Source organism: Sceloporus occidentalis, unplaced genomic scaffold, assembly GCF_023333645.1.
Source record: "Sceloporus occidentalis isolate IW3139 unplaced genomic scaffold, rSceOcc1.0.p SCAF_20, whole genome shotgun sequence".
Lineage (NCBI taxonomy): Eukaryota > Metazoa > Chordata > Lepidosauria > Squamata > Phrynosomatidae > Sceloporus > Sceloporus occidentalis.
In genome coordinates, this window is record NW_028317000.1 from 11,015,923 (window position 1) to 11,036,538 (window position 20,616).

The window sequence follows — 20,616 nt, forward strand, 5'->3', positions numbered from 1 at the left end:
GACATAGTGCCTCTTGGTTTTAATTCATGAATAGCTGATATGGTAGCCCTGTTAATTATTTGAAGGGATGCCTTACTGAGGATGGAGCAAGCTTATTTGCTGCAGCCCGGAGAGCAGGACCCGGAGCAATGGATTCAAACGACAGGCAAAGAGATTCCACCAAGGGAGTGCCTTGTACTGTCGAAAAGCTCTTGCTGTCAGGAAGGTCTTCCTAATTTTGAGGTGGAGTCTCTTTTCCTGTAGCTTGCGTCCATTGTTCCGTGTCCTATTCTATTCCTTTGTCTACTATACGCTTTTCTAGTGAATGTGTCTTTTAATTTGAGAATTTCACGGTCTGTTGACTACAAACAAGGAGAGTGTAGAAATGGAGGCTTTGTATTGCTCCATTGGAGTGAGGATGAAAGTAAACTAGAAAAGATGAATGCATTGCAGTCCAGATGTTGTTCATCTTCAGCTTTGGTAATGCAGGCTAGGGTTGAATGGAGTTGCAGTCTAACAGTGAATCACAGAAGCCAGAAAGGCTGTCCAGTCCAACTCCCTGCCATTATCCCTGCTTCAAGGGCTAGCAACTTGCTGCTTTGGAAAGAGATGCTGCTTTGCATATATAGCACCCCATTTTTACATTGTCATTGTACTTAATGAGATTTGAGCATCCACGGATTTTGTATCCTCAGGGAGGACTTGGAACCAAACCCCAGAGGATACCTAGGGCCCACTGTAGTAGCTGTTTTTGCCCCAATACTCTTTTATGTGTTTCTAGTTGAACACCCTGGGAACAGACCAGAGAGGCCTTTGGCATGGTTCATGTTCCTTTGAGATTTATTTCACTGCCTTTTTATCCACTTTCCAGGCTGTTTTCCCTCTCTATCTCTAGGTGTGGCTTGTACACAAAACCTAACTCTTTAAAAAAAAACCTTTACTCTGCTGCTTAAGGGTGTGCTTGAATCTGAGTATCAATCCTTCCTGTTTTTGTCAGCACTTCCTTATCAGCAGTTAAGGTGCGGTTTCTTTAGTCTGGCTTGAGTGTTTACATGCCAACAGCAACTGCGTACAGTTGGTGGAGGTAGCAACAGCCACAACTTGACTTGCGGCTTTGATTGTGTCCTCCTGCATGTCTGGGGATTGGATTTGGGTGGCCCTTGTGGTCTCTTCCAACTCCGTAATTCTCATTCATGAGCATATGCAGAATTACTTTCCCCAGAACACAATTCTTGTGTGTGTGTATGTGTGTATATAAATTTCCTTGATAGTGTGAAGGGCATGCTGTGCACTGCTGCCTTGAGATCAGAAGTGGACAGCTTATGGTGGGAGCTGCAGGCCAACAATATTTGGACAGGCAAAAGTTGTCTTACTTACGGTCTCACCAACATTGTGTCCTTCAGTCCTTTTGTGATTCCACACGGGGCTGTGTTGTGCTACAGAGGGGGACATGGATGCATTTGTTGGTCAGTAACCTGTCATCAGTCCGGCCATGAAAGCCTTCGACTTCACAGTCTCTTGTATTGCTTGAATGCATGCACATGTGTGTAAATCAGCAAACATGATTTCACTGGAATATGTTTTGGAATCTGGTCAAAGAGGGGTTTTCTACACAGAAGAAAAAATTCACACCACTTCCCATTTTCCTAGTCTGTAGTCACTCTGTTTCATGCCACACCTGCTTGAAATAAACCGGACTCAAACTACACTGACTGCCACACATTTCTTGCGCCCAAGTTCAAATTGGTACAGGAGGGATGCACTTTTTATTCTTCCCCACATGCTAAGACCTATCAGCTATCTTTCTTAAAACATCTCTTGATGCACATACATACAATACACACACAGATTCATGTGCAAACATGATGGATGTTCTCGAGTTACTTCTTTTCAGCCTGACACACGCACCCCACACACACACCCAAACAAATCTTGCCTAAAAATCCCTGTGATGGGAGTGCCATAACTTGGAAACAACCTGAAGGCACATAACTGCAACAATAAACAGTGGCCCACATCTTCTTTCCCTTCCTCAGGGCCTTTCCTACAAGTGCCATTTCTGGAAATGGATCTGAAAATCTGCTGGAAGCAGGCCTGAGTTTAGCTCACCTTTACGGCTGAACCATCATTTTCTAAAAAGGGCCCCAGAGCAGCCTATCATTCAGCAGCACAGACAAGTCGGGATTACAGGCTGGGCAAATTTTTACAGGTATCCCTAGTTGCAACTGAATAGTGGGTCTCTTTAAAAATGTAACAGCCCAATTAAATCGTAGCAGCTGCCGTGTTTCTATTTTATTAGGTGTTTCAGAAGGCTTGGAAAGGAGCTTCTTGGCTTGGATACTGTTTCTAAACCCATGTGTTTTAGAGATGAAACAGAATGCAGCGGACAGTTGTGTGATTAAATAGAGGCTGGATGGCCATCTCTTGGGGTGCTTTGGTTGTGAGTTCCTGCATGGCAGGAGGTTGGAATGAATGGACATTGTAGTCTCTTCCAACTCTGTAGTTCTGTGATTCTAAGGGAATTGCCCTCAAGCTTGGACGGACAGGAGGAATGGAAGTGGGGGGAAGGCAGTTGAAGAAAACCTATTGCCACTTTTATCCTGTTAGAAATCTGCAGCCAGCCCTATAGAGTTTCTTCTGCCCCCATTATTGGCTGAAGTTTTTGAAAGCCTGGGAAGGTTTTTCAGTGACATGAGTTCTCATTTGGGGCCATAGAATCATAGAGTTGAAAGAGACCTCAAGGGCCATCCAGTCCAGCCCCATTCTGCCATGCAGGAACTCTCAATCAAAGCATCCCTAACAGATGGCCATCCAGCCTCTGTTTAAAGACCTCCAAGGAAGGAGACTCCACCACACTTTGAGGCAGCGTCTTCTACTGTCGAACAGCTTTTTCTGCCTGGAAGTTCCTCCTAATGTTTAGGTGAAATCTCTTTTCCTGTAGCATTCATCCATTGTTCCGTGTTCCAGTCTCTAGCAAGGCTTAGTGCCGAACAGGAGCTCTGGAAGATAGGCTTGCAAGGTCTTGCATGCCACAGGAAAGCTGTTAAGTTTTTAACAGGTGTTCTATCTGCTCACCTGAAGGCAATTCTGAGTTGCCACAGCACATATCTGTGTAAAAGCCTCACTTTACCAATCAGATGTGTTCTGACTTTGTATCTTGGCATAAATTCTGTCCTACAGGCTGGGCAAAGAACTGGGGCATGCCAGCCTTCAAAGCTGCCATTCCTCACCTGCTTGTAAAATGTGTTGCTTGAAAGGGAATTCTCCTAAGCACCAGGAAAAAAAATATGTTAGTGGTCTCCTCCTTCACACAAAAAGCTTCCAGCTCTGGTCCCAAAGGGTTCTTTCGTTGGCTTCTGCAGTGTCTCATAAAGATCCAAAGAGTGGGTGTGTTGTCCAGGGACAGTTCTTTGATGCTTAACAGCAGATTGTATCAATCTTTTTTAAGCAGCACATTTAAGGGTGCAGGAGAAAAAAACCCTTTCCTATTCTTCTTTCAGCTGATACAGATCTGCTTTGCTGGGCCCCTGTTTATACAGAGGAGAACAGTTCATGGCCAACTCTTGTGAAGTTTTTGCTGCTGTTTTTGCAATTACATTTTTGGTGGTTTGCTAGGCCAGGCCTGCCACTGTAGGATGAGTGCTAAGATCTCAGCAGGTTCTGCTGGTTTTGTAGACTGAGCCCTTCATATTGGAGAGCAAGGCCTGCAAGCTTCCACTTAAATTTCTCACAATATCTTGGGAGTGGCAAATGGAAGTTTCTGCATTTCGACAGGAAAAAATCAAACGTACAAATATAGGAGGAGTGACACTTGGTTTGGCAGCTGCATGTATGAAAATGATAGTATACTGCAAACAAACCATGAGTCAACAATGCAATGTAGTGGCAAAAAAACTCATGCAGTTCTGCATCAACAGAAGTATAGTACCCAGATCAAGAAAACCACTCTGTTCTGCTCTGACTACTAGGTACCAAAGCTTAAGGATATTTGCAGGCTAGAACACATTCAGAGGAAGGTGGCCAAGATTATCAAAGGTCTATGAACGAACCCCTATGAAGAACTTGATTAAGGGAGTTTAGATTTAGTCTAGAGAAGAGAAGATAGAGGCAATAGCCATCTTCAAATATCTGAAGGGCTGTTACATGGAAGATGGAGGAAAGTTATTTTCTGGTCTTCTAGAAAATAGGAATCAAGGTACAAAAAGAGATTGCAGCTGAAGGTTAGGAGGAACAGATAAGGGCTGTTTGACAGTGGAATGGTGTTTCCCCAACAGTAGTGGACTCCTTTGGTGGTTTTTAGAGGTTGGATGATGTCTATCAAGGATAAATAGCATACTTTAGCTGTGGATTCCTGTATGGCAGGATGTTGGACTAGACCATTAGACTAGAATTTGGATCTCTCCAAATTCTACAGACCTGTGATTCTGTGACAGTGCATGAGGGGGGAATAAAAGGTCCATTCCCAGATTCCCTTGCAAGCTGTTCTTGCTAGTACTGACTCAGTCTAACTGGTGGGAATGGTGCTAAGGGACAGAAAGGCTATAGCCTCATCTGATCAATAAGAGGCAATTAAACAGTCACTTACAAAGAAATGCTGTGATTACTAATAACCAGCATATGTTTCTCAAAAACAAGTCGCAAACTAATACGGTGTGCCCTTGGTATCCATGGGGGATCTGTTTTGGATCCCCCCCGATAGTAAAAAATAGGACCTTAAGTCCCGTTCTTGTCAATGGGTGCACACTCCTGTTCGTGTCGCCACATACACACGCGCCCATTGAGAAACCCAGGGCTTGTTGTCCATGGAACCTCAAACTATCTTATCTCTTTTTCTGATAGAGTTATAGGCTTGGTAGATCAGTGGAGTGCTTTGGATGTAGCGTATCTTGATTTTAGTAAGGATTTTGACAGAGTCCCCCATGATACTCTTGCAGGCAAGCTGGCAAACTGGGGGCTAGACAGTGTTACAACTAGGTGGGTCTGTATGTGATTGGCAGACTGAGACCAGAGAGTGCTCACCAATGGTTGTTTTTCATCCTGGAGGGAAGTGACTAGTGAGGTGCCTTAAGATTCTGTCTTGGGCTCAGTGTTGTTTAACGTCTTTATCAATGACTTGGAGGATGGAATGTTTGATTCCATCCTCCATGCTGATCAAATTTGTTGCTGACCTAAGATGGAGCGGGATTAGACAATACTCAGAGGACAGGAGGAAATTCAAAATGACCATGAGGTGTTGGAGAGCTGGGTTCAAACTAACAAAATTACTTACAACAAAGATAATTGTAAACTACTACTTCTACTACTACAAAATGGATCTAGCAGCCTTAGTACACTACAAGCTAAATATGAACGCACTGTGTGCCAAAGCAGCCAAAAAAGCCAATTCAGTTCTGGGCTTCAGCAACAAGAGTATAGTGTCAAGATCAAGGGAAGTACTGGTGCCATTCTGTTCAGTTCAAGAAGGATATCGAGAAGCTGGAATGTGTTCAGAGAAGGACAACCAAGATAGAATCTTAGAGTTGGAAGAGACCTCAAGGGTCATCCAGTCCAGCCCCTCTTTCTGCCATGCAGGAACTCACCATCAAAGCATCCCTGACAGAGGACCATCCAGTCTCTGTTTATAAACCTCCAAAGAAGGAGACCCCACCACACTCTGAGGGAGTGTGTTCCACTGTTGAACAGCTCTTAGTGTCAGGAAATTCTTCCTAATGTTGAGGTGGAATCTCTTTTCCTCTACTTTGAATCAGTTTTTCTGGATCCTGTTCTCTGGAGCCCCAGAATACAAGCTTGCTTTATCCTCAATATGGCACCCCTTTAAATATTTAAACAGGACTCTCATTTCACCCCTTAACCTTCTCTTCTCCAGGCAAAACATACCCAGCTCTCTAAGTCTTTCCTCACAGGGCATGGTTTCTTGACCCTTCACCATTTTGAGTCACCTTCCTCTCGACTCACTCCAGCTTCTCAATATCCTTATTGAATTGTGGTGCCCAGAATTGGACACAGGTTTCCATGTGAGGCCTGACTAAAGTTTTATGAAGAATGACTTAGATATGTTTAGATAAGAGAAAATTGAGAGCTGGTGTGATAGCCAACATCTGAAAAGATGTCATGTAGAAGGTGCAGCCAGCTTATTTTTGTCTACTCCAGACACTAGAACATGAACAAGTGGGTTAAAATTACCAAACAAAAACAAAGCAAAACAAAAATCCACAAAATAAAACTCAAAAAGAACTTAAATATTAGGAAGACCTTTTTACTGTAAGAACTGTTCAATTTTGGACAGACTGCCTGAAGGTAAGTGGTATCTCATCTTTGGAGGTCTTTAAATTGAGGCTGGATGGGCGTCTTTCAACAGTCCTTTAGTTGTACGCTCCAGTATGGCAGGGATTGGAATAGATGGCCCTTGTTGCCCCTTCAAACTCTTAAGATTCTCTGATTCTAAACATGGAAACATGCTTTCCACATCAGAGTTTGGAAAAACTATTGCAAATGCCAAAGTATTATTAGTAATTTGAATCCATTTGTTTATGTTCTAGTGTCTGAAGTAGCCAAAAATATGAAGTCGAAGGCTTTCACAGCTGGCATCCCTAGTTTTTTGTGGGTTTTTCAGGCTGTGCGGCTCAGTTCTGGAAGAGTTTATTCCTGACGTTTTGCCAGTATCTGTAGCTGGCATCTTCATAGAAGATGCAGGCGAAATGTCAGGAATACACGTAGCCCAAAAAATCCACAAAAATACTATAGCCAAAAATAAGCTGGTTGCACCTTCTACATAACATCCTTTCAGAAAGACTGAGCAGTGTTACCTGTGAGTAACCCTTTTCAATTCAAAGATACAGCTGCATTAGCCATGTTAGTCTGTAGAAATAGCTGTGTTAGTCGGTAGTTTCAGTATGTAGAGATCTTGTAGCACCTTTGAGACTAACTGAAAGAAAGAATTTGGCCGCATGAGCTTTCGTAGACTTCATTCTACTTCCTCGGATGCTTTTCTACTAACGCATATGCTGCCAACTTCTTTCTTTCAGTTAACCCTTTTCAAGGAAGCATTACCAAAACGACATCAGTACATTATTTTTCCAATACCTTGTTGTCCCCAAAAGTAGCATTACAAAGGACATTGAAGAGCTTGACACTGAAGGCTTCTTTTTAATGCAGTAACTCCCAGGCCGTGCTCCAGAGCCATCCTCCTTGCTGTGGCAAGTAAGATGTTTATTCTTGGGGAGGATGGGCAGGAAGTTGCCCTTTCCTTGTGGCTGGTCTGAGGCTTGGTCCAGCTGCTGATAGGAAATGCCAGGGGTATTTGATAAGCCGTCTTTGCAGGAAGGGCGGGAGTGGTCCTCTTATCAGGGCTGGGTTGACCAACCCTTAAAAGATCTGGCCTCCATCCTAAGAGGGTTACAGCACCACTTTTCGTAGTCTTGGGTTTGGTGGTATGAAACTCTGTCGAACTAAGGATGAAAAGCATGATAAAAGTGTGTACTTGCTTCCTCCACAATCCTGTAGACTCATGAGGAACAAAGATGGAAGTGCATTCACTGTCATGAGAAAAGAGCACACCTAGGCATGTGCAGAGGGCCTATCTCAGCAGCAAGATTCCACTTGTGCTTGAGGCTTTGGAGTGAGAAGATACTCCTAAATTGGTCAGAGTTTGGAAACAACTACAATTCTCAAATGCTGTGCTGGCTTGAGGATTCTGGGAGTTATAGTCCAAAAAGTAACTTTGTCGTACTCTGAAATTGGCAGCGATTACTGCTGTATGTGGGGTAAGAGGATGGCAGCAAGAAGATGCCCTATGATGGCCAACTGTTGGGAATGCTTTATGTATTCTTGCATGGCAGTGGGTTGGATTGGATTGCCTTTGGCGTCTTTTCCAGCTCTATGATTCTATTATTGGCATAATCTGGGCCTTTGCTTATGAGACTTTCTGGGGTGTAACTCTTGCTCAACTGTTACTCATTGGCTCTCTCTTTTAATCTTCACTCTTCTCTGCTTCCTTTTCAGAGAAGTCCAATCCACGCACCCCATTTATCATGGCAAACAGAGGACCCGCCTACGGACTCAGTCGGGAGGTTCAGCAGAAGATTGATAAACAGTATGACCCTGATCTAGAGCAAATTCTGATCCAGTGGATCGGGGCCCAGTGTGGCCCAGATGTTGGGCAGCCTCAGCCTGGCAAGGACAACTTTCAGAAGTGGTTGAAAGATGGCACGGTAAGGCATTCGTTGTTACTTAAAAAAAAAAAACCCAAACAAATCCTATCCTTAGTCCCAAAATGTTCAGGGCTCGTGGCTTGGATTTAAATGGTGAATGAGAGATACCCTTTCCAGAAAAGATATCTGGATTGGCGCTGTGTAATGCAAGCAGCCATGTCTTGTTGCAGAGTTCGGAAGAAACTCATTACAAATAATAATTTACTTGTAACAGATTGCTTTTGCAACAACTAAGGCATCTTCAAGTTACATTATAACAGTTTTACATAACAAGTGATGACTTTGCTCTGTAACTGCCTTAATAAATTTGACATTTTTAGGTGGTATATGGCATCCACTATTGCAAGCTTATTCTGCAAGTAGTTTCTATAATGTTTAGGTTTTAAAGGTAATTAATTGAGTTACTTTTCAATAATTAGAAAGTAGAGACTTGTGACATTTTCAGTAATTATAATTACATTTTGGCTCTCTGTAGCTTTAACTAGTTAGTTAAAACAAATAATTTTCTCAGTTCTGTGGCACCTGGGGAATTAGCAGATTTGTGGCATCACAACCTTTAATGGGTGAGTATCCACTTTATCTGATACAAATCATTGTGTACCTAAGGGGCTGTACAGACTGCAGCCACCCCTTTAAACACCGGATCTGGGGCATGGCAACTACATACTGCAGCTCCAATCTCTCCTTTCTGCAGCGCAAAAAGGAGCCGCAAAAAGTGGTTCCTTTTTGCACCCTGAAAAGGACATCATAGCCGCCAGTGCACAGCTTTTCTGTGCTTCTTTGGCACTGTGCCATGTAGATGCAGTGCCAGTAGAGTGCCATGTGCCATGTGGAGTGGCATGCGGCGTCACGCTGGCCTGGGGGCGGAGTCAGGGTGTGCGTCATGTGGATGCCACACCCCAACTCCACTCCCAGGCCGGCCTTATAGGAACATACTTCCTATATTCTAAGGAACACTAGAATATAGCCCCTAAATCTGCTAGTTTTCATTTTGTTCTTAAATGCCACAGGACATTTTGTGAAAGGTCAGAAGCCAAAGGTACACTTGTCTCTCCATATTCACTAGGGTTAGGGGCATAAGACCCCCATGAATATGGGAAAAAATCACAAATAACAAAAACACCATGTTTTTACCTGAGATGACGCCTCTCTAGGAATCTCTAGGTCCTCCAGTGCAACTCTGTGGTCAATGTCCAACAAATACTGACCATAGAACTGCACTAGAGGAGCTACAAAGGCCTAGTAGAGTATGCTCTCTAGGAATCGCTAGGAATTTCAGTGCAACTTTTGGTTAAAGTTGCCCATAGAGTTGCACTGGAGGACCTAGATATTCCTAGAGAGAACATATTAATCAAATCCGTGAATAATCAAATCCGCAAATATCAAGGCTGCAAATATGGAGGAATGAGCGTATTTCAGAATGATTGGGGTAAGAATTTACCAAACTCTGCAAAATTCTGTCTATGCAAAGCAGAGCTGAAAGAAAGAAGAGGGAAAAGGACGCATTAGCTAGTTATGAACTGTGAGACTTCTTTCCTCCTTTTAATGGCTGCTTGCTTGATTTTCTGCAGGTGCTATGTAGGCTTATCAACAGCCTTTATCCCCCTGGAAAAGGGCCTGTGGCCAAGATCCAAGGCTCCACCATGGCCTTCAAGCAAATGGAGCAGATCTCACAGTTTCTGCATGCAGCTGAGAAATACGGCATTCTTGCCACAGATATATTCCAGACAGTGGACCTCTGGGAAGGTACAGAGCATTCAAATGGCCGAGGGAAGGGAGAGGGAGGGAATATATACTGATGGTCTAACAAAATTTCCCCCAGACAGATAGTGTTACAGATGTCAGCATGGCTGTGGTTATGGGAGGTGTAGTCCAACACAGCTTGAGTCATATCAGGTTGCGGGTGGATTATCTAAGGCAGTGCTTTTTAGGCTATTTGATGGTGGTGGTGGTGGGGGGTGTCCTAATATGCCAGAAACTAACTAGAGACCAGAGCCCAATGGGACCACTATTGGTCTAGGTATCATTAGTTTGAGTAGCACTTATCTAAGGAACACTAGAATTCAAAGATACAGTCATGTTAGTCTGTAGAATCACTATGTGGCGAGATCTTGGAAGACCTTTGAGACTAACCAAAGAAAGAAGTTGGCAGCATGAGCTTTCATAGTCTTAAGTCTACTTCCAAATGCATCTGAGGAAGTAGCCTTAAGTCTATGAAAGCTCCTCCTGATGCCCCTTTGGGAATGACCAGAGTGACTTCTGCAGAGGGCATCATTTAAAAGTATCGGTAGTACATAGTTGCTAGTTTCTTACAACTTTAATTGTCATAGCTTTATCCTACACAATACTGAAGTCTGTAGTTTGCTGAGACAGCAGAGAATTAACATGGTATCAGATTGCTATAATAGTATAGTGCTAATAATATAGTGTTCCCATTTAATCTGAGAATAGTTGGACTGATTGATTCAGTATCCCACCTTTCTCCCAACATGAGACTCATGGTTCCTTGCAAAAAGTTAAAACAAGATATAGCTAAAATTTTATTATAAAGAGGGTGTTTTTTTAATTTACAATTTTAAAACACCAATAATTTAGTATCCTGTAACTGAGACATACTTCGAATTGCTTTCCATTCCCACAGGTAAGAACATGGCCTGCGTGCAGAGAACTTTGATGAACCTGGGAGGATTGGCAGTCTCAAAAGGGGATGGATTCTTTGCTGGGGACCCCAACTGGTTCCCAAAGTAAGTGCTTCAATATGTGTGTGCCCACAAGAACATTGCTATGCAGAGCTCAAAGCACATAATTGAGTTCCTTTTTTTGGATATCTGTGTGAAAATCTTGGCTCCCTTTTGTAGCATTAGATATGGGACAGGAGATAGTCCTATTCTGTTCCTCTGGGTCGCCACTGCAGCCTTTTGCAGCCCAAATTTGGGCCCTGGATGCCACAAAAACTACCTTGGGGGCTGCATGCCTGCAAGCCACCATTTGCCCACCCCTTTTGCAGCTGTGGAACTTGAAAGTGCTTTATTTTCTTCTGTAATCCATGAGCCAAACAGATGGGTATGGGTAACATTATGCCTATATTATTATTACCCTCATGCTTTGCTTTTCCTGAAACAAGTTGAAGCCAGCAAACATGGTTATGCCACATCTCATCTTCACAACAGCCATGTAAGGTAGTTTAAGCTAAAAAAGAGCAACTGGCTGAATGTCACTTCAATGAAGCTTGTGTCTTAGTGGGTCTTAGTACATTGGCCCAACATTGTAACCACTGTACCACATTGGCTTCAACAGATTCTTATGGTGGCTGAGTGTAGCTTAGATCCACCACTAACCTAGTTGTTTGTACTTTTGCAAACGTTAAGGGGGTTTCAAAGGCAGCTAATACTTTTCTCTTCTGTATTTCTGTTGTATCAACCCAAGAATTTTTGCTATCCAATAGTCTATTTTTGGACAGGTCACTGGAGCTTATGGTAGCTTTTCAGACCCAGGGGTTCCTGGATGAAACAAATTATCTAGATCCATTTTTGTGGCTTCAGGACTGGTTATGGGACAGAAACAATGTTGGTCGTTGTGGTGAATTTTTAAGGAAGCTATTGTGGAGCCAGCGTGGTGTAGTGGCTCGAGCGTTGGACTAGGACTCTGGAGATCAGGGTTTGAATCCCATGTAAGCCCACTGGGTGACCCTGGGCAAGTCACTCTTGGCCTCAGAGTATGCCAGTGGCAAGCCCATCTGAAGAAACTTCCAAGAAAACCCCATGATAGGATCACCTTTGTTGTTGGTGGTGTTAACTGCCCTCAAGTCAATGTCGACCCACGGCGACCCTGTGAATAAGGCATCTCCAATAACAACAACAACAACAACACTAAGTTTAATTTATCTCCAAGACACCCAGTCTTCTACTGCTCTGCTCAGTTCTTGCAAATTCATACCCATGACATTTTTAACATAGAGTCCATCCATCTTGTGGCCTTCCTCTCTTTCTACTTCCCTCCACCTTTCCTAACATTATTATCTTTTCTAAAGAGCTGTGCCTTCTCATGATGTGTCCGAAGTACAACAGCCTCCTTGCCTTCCAAGGAGATTTCTGGCTTGGATCTGTTAAAGGACCCATTTGTTTGTCTTTTTGACTGTCCAGCATTCCCCTTAGGGTTGCATAAGACACACAACAACATCAAACTGTGGTGCTCAACCAATGTCTGATGTCAGTAATGGAGTCCAGATAAGACTGAGGTGGTGTCTACCAAACAAAAGGCAGATCAGGGAATTCAACCTCTGCTAGATGGAGTGGACCCACTCCCTTGAAATCTCAGGTGACAGCTTGGCTGTATGCCTGGGCATATTCCTGTTCCTAGATGCTTTTAGGTTTCATTGGTGACTGGGAAGGCATTTGTGGAGTTAAAATTAATGTGCCAGCTCTTGTGTTTGGGGCGGCACCTGGCATGGTTGTGTGGAACTGCCTTTTGAAAGATTTTTTGAAACCTCAGTGGGTCCAAGAGCAGGGCTTTCTCTAGCTTCAGCCACCATCGCACACTTGTTTCATTACAAGTAATTGTTTGCAGGGAGGCTTCATATGAGAGCGGAAGGTGCTTTATTTTTTAACTGTAGATAAATCTTGAAGCACCTTTGAGACTAACTGAATAAAGAAGTTGGCAGCATGAGCTTTTGTAAACTTCAGTCTACTTCCTCAGATGCATATTGTTTTTTAAAGTTTGTATGCTTTCTTGTATTGTTTTTAACATGCTATTTTAATGTAATGTTTTTCTGTGTTTTGAAATAGTGTTGTTTTTGGCGGATTGTTTTGTGAGCTGCCTTGGGTCCCACTCCAAAAGAAAGGTGGCATATCAATGAAATAAATAAATGTTATAGAATCATAGAATTGGAAGAGAGCCCAAGGGCCATCCAATCCAACCCCCATTCTGCCATGCAGAAACTCACAATCAAAGCACCCCTGGCAGATGGCCATCCAGCCTCTGTTTAAAAAGCAATGGGCCCTGCCGTTGCTCAGGTTTGCCACTCGGTGCTGGAAATGTCTAGGGCCCAACACTCGGAGACAAGGGTCCCTGCTCTATTTGTGTGTTTGTGCATGTATGACTTCGAGTTGCCTGTCAGCATATGCCGACCCCATTCATTTCATGTGGTTTTCTTAGTCAAGGAATCCTCAGAGCGGGTTTTGCCAGTTGCATCCTCTGACATCTAGCCTGCAGCACCTGGCCTTCGTTGGTAGTCTCCCATCAAAGTATGAACCAGGCCAACCCTGCTTAGTTTCCAAGATCAAACAAGATCCGATGTCTTCAGGGTCTTGAGGCCAGCTTGATGTCTCCTTTACCTTGAAGCTGTCAGTGGCCAGGGATATTTATGTAAGCAGAGTTAGAGGAAGGAGTTCTTCTGCCTGAGGCAAAAGACAAAGTGGTACCCCTCCGTAGTTGATGTATGAAAGTGACTGTTGAGGCTTGGCATTGGGATTGTGTCCTCACTTCCTTTTCTTTTCTTTCTTTCTTTCTTCTCCTTGCCAGGAAGTCCCAGGAGAACCGCCGGGCCTTCTCAGATGACAAGCTTAAGGAAGGGCAGAGCGTCATTGGGTTGCAGATGGGCACAAACCGGGGAGCCTCTCAGGCAGGCATGACAGGTTACGGCATGCCACGCCAAATCCTTTGAACCTAGCCGTCCCCATCATCATTACTATCGTCTCCCAGCATCTTATCGACAGGAATCTTTCAAAATCATGCTAAAGATGTTGCGAGTAGAGCTATTCAAGTCCTTCCCCACGTTTCCAGTTGCCATTACGTTCTCTTTTGGCTATCCTTTTTTAATCCCATGTTTTTTTCTATCCCGTCCCCTTTTAACCCACACAACTGGAGTAAAACTGGCCTAGTCTCTGATCACATAATTTGTTCAAAAACTGGCTTGTGGCATTTTTTCACTGACCTGGCAGCAGCAGAACCACAAAACCACCCTTTTTCTCTCTCTACACTTTGCATTCTCACAGATGGGACCAAAATAGGGTTGAAAGAATCCCTTCCTAACTCCTACCCTCAGGTCTAGCTTTGGAGCATCTTAAAAACGGTTCACATTCCTGTGTATAGCCTCTCTGTGCTGATCCTGTCTTTATTGGCAGCATTTTTAGACCAAAAAACATATCCACTTCTTTTTCGGAGTTTTACCAAAAAGACGTGTGTCTGGATCTCTCTAGAATTGTCATTCTTCTATTGACCATTGCATTTTTGGCTATTAATTCCTACAATGTCTGATACCTGCACTACTATCTGAACTGTCGTTCCCGCCACAGGTATATCATTCCAAATGCACACAGAAACACACTACCTTTAAATGGGGTAGAAGGAACAAATGGCTGGCAGGGAGCAAAAGATGAACACCTCGGTGCTAGGGTCACATTTCCACTATCTTTTTCTTGGATAGCTGCTTTTTGTGGATGAGGAAAGTGGGCTGTTAGCACAAGGTGAGATTTGGCTGTTTAGCGGAGCTTTGGCATGGTTTCCTAGTTGCTACTTGGCTCTCTTCTTAAATCCGTCTCTCCCCATCCGTAGCAAATCCTTAAACAGAGCCTCGCCCAGTAGGAGACTTTCTGTTTGCCACCATTACTTCCCTGCCTGTGTGTGTGTGTTGCTGCTTACTTGCTAGAGCCAGCTCTCTTGTCTAGTGTCACCTTATTTTGGGGGTAAAGGCTGAACTCTTAAAAAGAAAAAAGTGTTCTTAACTGTGGAATGTATTCTGCCTCAAAGGCACCGATATAGAATAAAGATTGCTCAATTCTTTTGTTCATAGCCCTGCCTCTTCTCTTCAACTGTGGGGTGTGGAAAGGACTCCGTTTGCTGGGAGGATGGGGCGGGTTGGAAGTGTTTTGGGGACCTTTGGAGACAAAGTTCGAATCAGGAAAGCTAAGCCATCCTAGGGGTCATTCACATATCATTTTTTCTAGCAGAACGGTACAAATAATCTCACGCATTCCAGTTTTGTTATTCACATTGTGAAATGGCATCGATCCACGTGTCTTTTGAGTTTTTTGCAGGAGGCAGGGCAGGGGGTCCCCCATTGCCTGTCCTGGGCTTGGCTTCCTTGGCCAAAGAGAGGAATGATGTCGCTCTCCTCCTGGGAAGCCAGCCATAGCAACAAGTGTGGAGAGAAAGAGGAAAAGCATCTCCTCGTAAATCTGGCCATGCGGAGCCTCGTCCCCCGAAAGAGCGCCAATGTGAATGTATTCGAACTGTGTTCAAGGTATGGTCAGTTTAATCTAGGTCTTTTTTTCCTCATTATTATTCACACTACTGACTATGCAAATAATTTTTAAAAACTCGGGGAGGGCGGTATCAATAATCCTGGGTTAGGCGAGTTTTTTGGCCGCCTTCCCCAAAATGATTCGGGTGCATTCGGGGTGAGTGTGAACAACAGAGACTCATCCTGAATTCACCCCAGATTATTTTCACCATGTGAATAGCCCCAAAGTCTCCCATTTGCCCATGGACATTGGCTGTCACAGCCTTGCATTTTCTCCCACCACTCCCAGTTTACAAAAACGGGAGCAAGATGTGAACTGAGATAAGAAGTGAATGGTAAAAATGACTCTGTGGGTGGAGGCTTAAGGGCTGTGTCAACACGATGGCTCTGTTATTTGCTGGTCCCAAGGACGTTTGCTACCAGAGAGACAGGGCAAAATACTGTGATCTCAATTCCACTTACAAATTGCAGTTTGGTGCTGGCAATAGAATAGTTTCGGCTGCTGCACCTGAGGGTAGGAAGCCATTTTAGGTGTAGCACACAAGGCTCCCTCCACCAAGTCGGCAGGGGCGTCAACAAAACAGTTGAAAGAATGATGTGAAGTCAAACACTTTCACAACCGGCATCCATAGTTTTCTGTGGGTTTTTTGGGCTGTGTGGCCGTGTTCTGCAAGAATTTATTCCTGACGTTTCATTTGCAAGTGAAATGTCAGGAATAAATCCTTACGGCCACACAGCCCGAAAAACCCACAGAAAACTATAGTTGAAAGATGGCTATTGCTGTTGTTTCCATCTGTGAAGTTAACAGCAGAATAAGGGACAAAATATGCAGTCCTAAGTCTGGAGTGGGTTGGTCCGCCCTCAATCTCTAGGGCAGGGGTGGGCAATCTGCGGCCCACGGGCCGGATGTGGCCCGGCGAGGCCTTGGGACCAGCCCCAGCCCGGTCCTACCGCCGATTGCCGCTGGGGCCTTTGGCGTCTCGCGCAAGGGGCATGGTGGGGCATTTGTCTATAGAAGCCTCAGAAACATGCATTTATCTTAACATTTTTTTAAAAATCAGCAAATTTTTTTGCGTGTCCTCCATTTTTTATGTAAAAAGTGCCCTCCATTTGAAAATTTTATCCTACATTTGTCCCGGTTTATTTATTTATTTAATTGTTTTGAAAATTATTTATTTATTTATTTATTGGCTTCGGCCCCCCAGTTGTCTGAGGGACAGCAACCTGGCCCCCGGCTCAAAAGGGTTGCCTACCCCTGCTCTAGGGAGCAAACAGTTGGTGAAAAGCCACTTCTGGAGAGCCCTCCAGGAGGACCAAATATTGTCAAAACACCCTCAATGCTAGAAATGGACCAAACCCAGCAGTATCTACTTGTTTTTAGTGTCTTCCTGGTTGATGAGCTGCTGTCTTCAGAGGGAGGGCAAAAGTTGGTCTCTGGGCTAGTTTAAAGAATGTAAGATGGACTCTGTGGCACCCAGTTTGTCCCCCCCCCCCAAAGGAAAGCTCAGAAGGAACAACTGGGAGGCTGCCTCAGATCTCCTGCCTGACGTGGTGCCCAGTAGGGCAAGCCCTGCTGAGAGGAGATAATGCCAGTCTGGAAACAATCTCTTGTAATGTGAAGTCTAAGGCTTTCATGGCTGGCCTCCTTAGTTGTGGGTTTTTTGGGCTATGTGGCCATGTTCTAGAAGAGTTTATTCACAACACAGATGCTGGTGAAACGTTAGGAATAAACTCTTCTAGAACATGGCCACATAGCCCGAAAAACCCACAAAAAACTAATTTCTTGTAAATCAATTATTTTGTGGCATATGTAGAACAGGAGTCCAACATTGTTTTCAGAAGGTGGTCTAGCCGATACCTGCTTTCTGGGTTTATTCTGTCCCTTGAACTACACTGCGGAGTATCTCCTCTACCACTTATCTCTGCTCTTTTCTAGGCATTTCCTATTCCATGATACCCAGTTCTTTGAACACGGGCAATGGGCACCTTGGAGCACTTGCTTTGAGTATTTGCTATTGTGTATTTAGGAAAAACTTGTATTATTGTATTTTCATAGGCATACCCCCACCGTCAACATGTTATAATTTGATGTTCAAGGTACACTGTGAGTGGGTTCCTTGTGGCACTCCAGCTATTGTTGGACTGGAACTCCCAGCAGCCTTGACCAGCTGCCAATGGGGAGAGATGATGGAACATCTGAAAGGCAAGAGGTGGTCCAGCCCTGCCCTAAAAGCAGAGGAAGCCTTCCCTCAGGTAATTTCAGAATTAAACTACCACTTGGTGTAATTTACTCTTACACTGACTTTGATTCAGAGACCTCCACAAGAGCCCTGGCCTTCCCCATCTCTGGAAATAAGTTATTAAAATCCATAATATTTATCACCACGAAGCTGAGTGAAGACATGCTGTGGCCGCTAAGGAAAAAGACCCCATAACATTACAGTCATCCCTCCTTTTTTGTGGGGTATCTGTTCCAGACCCCCTTGCAAACATGGAGTTTTGCATATATTCAAGCCCCATTGGCTTGAATATAGGCATGGGGGTGCACAGGTGTGCACCCCATTCATTCTCCCTCCGTCCCACGCACATAAGCAAGGATCGGGAATCCAAAGACCGCAAGAACAGAGGAAGGACTGTACTTCTGTAAAAAGTGTTTTGTTTAACAGATGTATTTTTGCTTCATTTAGAGGCCCCTTATAATCCAAGGCCTTAAAGCAGAGAGGATCATACAGCTCTCCAGATGTTATTGCCATGCAACTTGCCAGTGTATCCAATGGCAAGGAATGCTGGGGGTTGCAAACCAACAGCTGGCAGGGCAGTTGGTTCCCAGCCATGTCTTTCAGTGTAGTTTACTCATAAATCCAGGATTGTATCAACATAAATGTTGTTTTTATCAGGAGAGGGCTAAAGAATAGCCCCTGCATCTTGGAAGATGTTGCAGATGTCTTCCTTTGTTCCTTCACTGGCGGCTTCTTGCTCATGTTGCTTCCTGTTCCAGCAGATGACACTTTACCAACCTTCAGCCCCTTGGGGCCATATGACTCATTCACAGAAAGACCAAATTTGGAAAGAGAGGAAGCAAGAATGTTTTCCTTTCTTTCCCCCGCCCTTTTCAGTGTAAGGTCACTGGCTTCTTTTTAACCTTAAAGAGGCCGCAAGAACGCCAGTTGGAACGGAAGCTACAGTTAGGAATCGGAGGATGGAATCGATTTGGGGCTGGCTCACTCAAAGGGCTTCTGGTTTAGTCCTCCCTTCAGCAAAGTGAAGGGATATGTGGCTTATATCTGGCTCACAAAGGTTGACCAATTAAAAGAGATAGCCATGTTAGTCTGTCGAATCAATATGCAGATAGCTCTTGTAGCACTTCAGAGACTAACTGAAAGAAAGACGTTGGCAGCAGAAGCTTGCACTTCCCCAAAATGCATCTGAGGAAGCAGACTTCAGTCTACAAAAGTGCATGTTGCCAACTTCTTTCTTTCAGCTAGAGGTCATTCCCACTACAATAAACTGAATCCTGATTCAGGGTATATGCCTCTAGTTCCCACTGGAAATCGATTCTGATCCTCATTGGATCAATTCCAGGTGAAATAAAGTGGAGCAAATGCAAAAAGCCCATGTTTTTTGGTAGCAGTTATTTTGAGGTTCGTTTGAGAAGAATCAGTTCTGAGGTGATTCCTAACAGTGGGCACAATGCCAGATCAGAACTGATTCTTTCTGAGGGGAGGGGCAAATGGCAGAGGGGGGACATCTTGACAGATCCACCATTCGTCCCCTTGCAGCGCTGCCTGTGTACTTGTGGTTTTCTTTTTAAATTAAATTGATAAAATATGTGATTGACAGAATATGTGACTGATAGAATATGCAATTGTGTGACTTTTGTAACTACTTGCAAGGCAAGGAGGGGCAAATGGCAGAGGAGTGTCTGTTTGACAGACCCACCATTCGCTCCACCCCTTTGCAGCGCTGCCTGTGTACTTGTGTGTGTGTTTTTTAAAAAATTAAATTGATAGAATGTGTTTGACAGAATATGCAATTGTTTGATTTTGTAAGTAGTTGCAAGGCAAGTAGTTGCAAAATCAATCAATCAAAAATTCCATGTTTTATTTATTTTTTAAAATTGTCCTCCCTCAAACTGGATCATTTCTGCAGTGTGTTTTGGACCTAAATCCTTGACAGCTGCCCCTCACTATGCATCACAGTGTTTGGACTGAGTTCAAGGTGTAGCGGCGCAGGGTTGCCCATGTTCCCCCACAATGTGTGTCATTCCCATTCTCATAATTAACACAAAATTACACTTAAACTTTGTTTTTCTTCAAAGATCATTTTTAAAAAACAGCAAACCCCACCCCTTAATCCAGCATCGGTTTTCAAAACAGATTACAAAACCAGTAGTTTTAACATCCCCCATCTCCCCCCAACAGGATAGGACACTCTAGGGCTCACATTATCTACCTCCTAATCAAAAAACTTCTCCTAGTGTTTTTGGAATCATCGGATCATCCATGATGCAGTTCCTATGACAAGCTCCCAAAAAAGCACTGCCAAAACGTCTGCCAAAATGTTTCCCCTTTCCCGCTGCAGAGAGAAAAACGCCTGGCGGGGGAAATCATGTTCAAGCAGGTACGGGGGGAGGCATCTCCTCACAGCAAAGTGGTCTGTTCGATGCGCTCGTCCCGCTGCTTCCTGCCAGAGCCCAGCTTCTGGCGGCGTTGCTGGGTGGCTTCTCGGCGCTGGCGGTAGGCCAGAAATTCTTCGCGCAAAGCAGCGCAACGTTCCTCAGGACTGGGCAAGGGCACAGGGGAACTGGGCCAGTCCAAGGCCCCCACAGACTGGGAATTGGAGGGAGAGCCACTGCTTTCGCTGGAGGCCTTTGAATCTGCGAAGGAAAGAGGGAAGTGGGTAAGAAGTCTGAGTTGGTGCCAGGCGTCTTCAATCACTGGATGTTTCAGCAGTTAGCACGGGTAAAATAATCAAATGGGACTTTAAGAGATCCAGCTTCTGTTGACTTGGGTCCAAAACACACTGGAGAAACAACCCAATTTGAGACTGCTTTAACTGCCCTGGCTCAGTGTTAGGGAATCCTGGCAATTGTACTTTATTGTGGCACCAGATCTCTCTGTCAGAGAAGGTTGTCTCACAAAACTACAGTTTCCAGAATTCCCTAGCACTGAGCCATGGCAGTTAAAG

General features: G+C 44.2%; 2 protein-coding genes across 4 annotated transcripts in view; one reads left to right on the forward strand and one right to left on the reverse strand.

Moving 5' to 3' along the window:
* The window catches only part of LOC149301970 (transgelin-2-like), a 36,342-nt gene extending 21,364 nt beyond the window's left edge, over positions 1-14,978 (forward strand). For both annotated transcript variants that reach the window (XM_089482839.1, XM_089482838.1), the window contains 4 exons: positions 7,981-8,189; positions 9,761-9,935; positions 10,831-10,933; positions 13,710-14,978. In XM_089482839.1, the coding sequence (XP_089338965.1) occupies positions 8,010-8,189; positions 9,761-9,935; positions 10,831-10,933; positions 13,710-13,851 (600 nt within the window). In that variant the 5' untranslated portion in view covers positions 7,981-8,009 and the 3' untranslated portion in view covers positions 13,852-14,978. The remainder of the gene's footprint in view (positions 1-7,980; positions 8,190-9,760; positions 9,936-10,830; positions 10,934-13,709) is intronic.
* A 4,552-nt stretch (positions 14,979-19,530) lies between these two features.
* The window catches only part of IGSF9 (immunoglobulin superfamily member 9), a 68,032-nt gene continuing 66,946 nt past the window's right edge, over positions 19,531-20,616 (reverse strand). For both annotated transcript variants that reach the window (XM_089483559.1, XM_089483557.1), the window contains exon 21: positions 19,531-20,305. In XM_089483559.1, the coding sequence (XP_089339685.1) occupies positions 20,070-20,305 (236 nt within the window). In that variant the 3' untranslated portion in view covers positions 19,531-20,069. The remainder of the gene's footprint in view (positions 20,306-20,616) is intronic.